General features: G+C 49.0%; 1 protein-coding gene across 1 annotated transcript in view; it reads right to left on the bottom strand.

Moving 5' to 3' along the window:
* The window catches only part of LOC112494407, a 7,565-nt gene that overhangs the window by 6,565 nt on the left and 371 nt on the right, over positions 1-629 (bottom strand). Inside the window, exon 2 of the mRNA XM_025085400.1 lies at positions 98-629. Within this exon, the coding sequence (XP_024941168.1) occupies positions 98-629 (532 nt within the window). The remainder of the gene's footprint in view (positions 1-97) is intronic.

Raw genomic sequence — 629 nt, 5'->3', positions numbered from 1 at the left:
TTCTTCTCCAGAACCAACCGAAGATCGCCCAATATGTTGTCCCTGGAGGAGGTGTCATCTCCGCGACGGTCGACTTCCGCAATCAGCGTGTCTCTACAGTTGTCAGCACTGTCGGTAATCTCGTGTAGCCTGGTTATTTGAAAGGTTACGCAGCGCAGGACCCTCTGGAGATTGAGGTAGGACACCCTCTTCATGACAACCGTAGGTGTGTATGTCCCAGCTCTTTTAACACCCAAGCCATCGTTGTCCGTAGACACCGGCATTGCCGGTTTGATAATAATTGCCCGCTCACCGTATGAGTACGTGAAGGCTAGCTCATGAGTGGGCATGAGAATAGGAGTGTTAAAAGCCTCGGGTACCTCCTTGATGTTATCCTCGGCGGTAAAGAATTTGTCGATTACTGGGAAGTGGTCGGTGATGATGGCCCATTCGGTAGGTTGAAACTCCACGCCGGAATAATCTTGATTAACGATGCGTATCACAGGTGATAAGCTTCCCGAACGATTTAAAGAGAAGCCGGTGATCACTTGTTTCGAAAACGATCGGTTTAGACCGTACACAGTGGAGAGCAGTACTTGCTTCTTGTACATGATTGTAGTAAATGCTATTGTACGATCGGTGCGATGGTC

Source organism: Cephus cinctus, unplaced genomic scaffold (genome assembly GCF_000341935.2).
Source record: "Cephus cinctus unplaced genomic scaffold, Ccin1 Ccin1_scaffold0475, whole genome shotgun sequence".
Taxonomy (NCBI): Eukaryota; Metazoa; Arthropoda; class Insecta; order Hymenoptera; family Cephidae; genus Cephus; species Cephus cinctus.
Note: the sequence above shows the minus strand (reverse complement) of the source record. Positions and strands in the feature narration are given on the sequence as shown.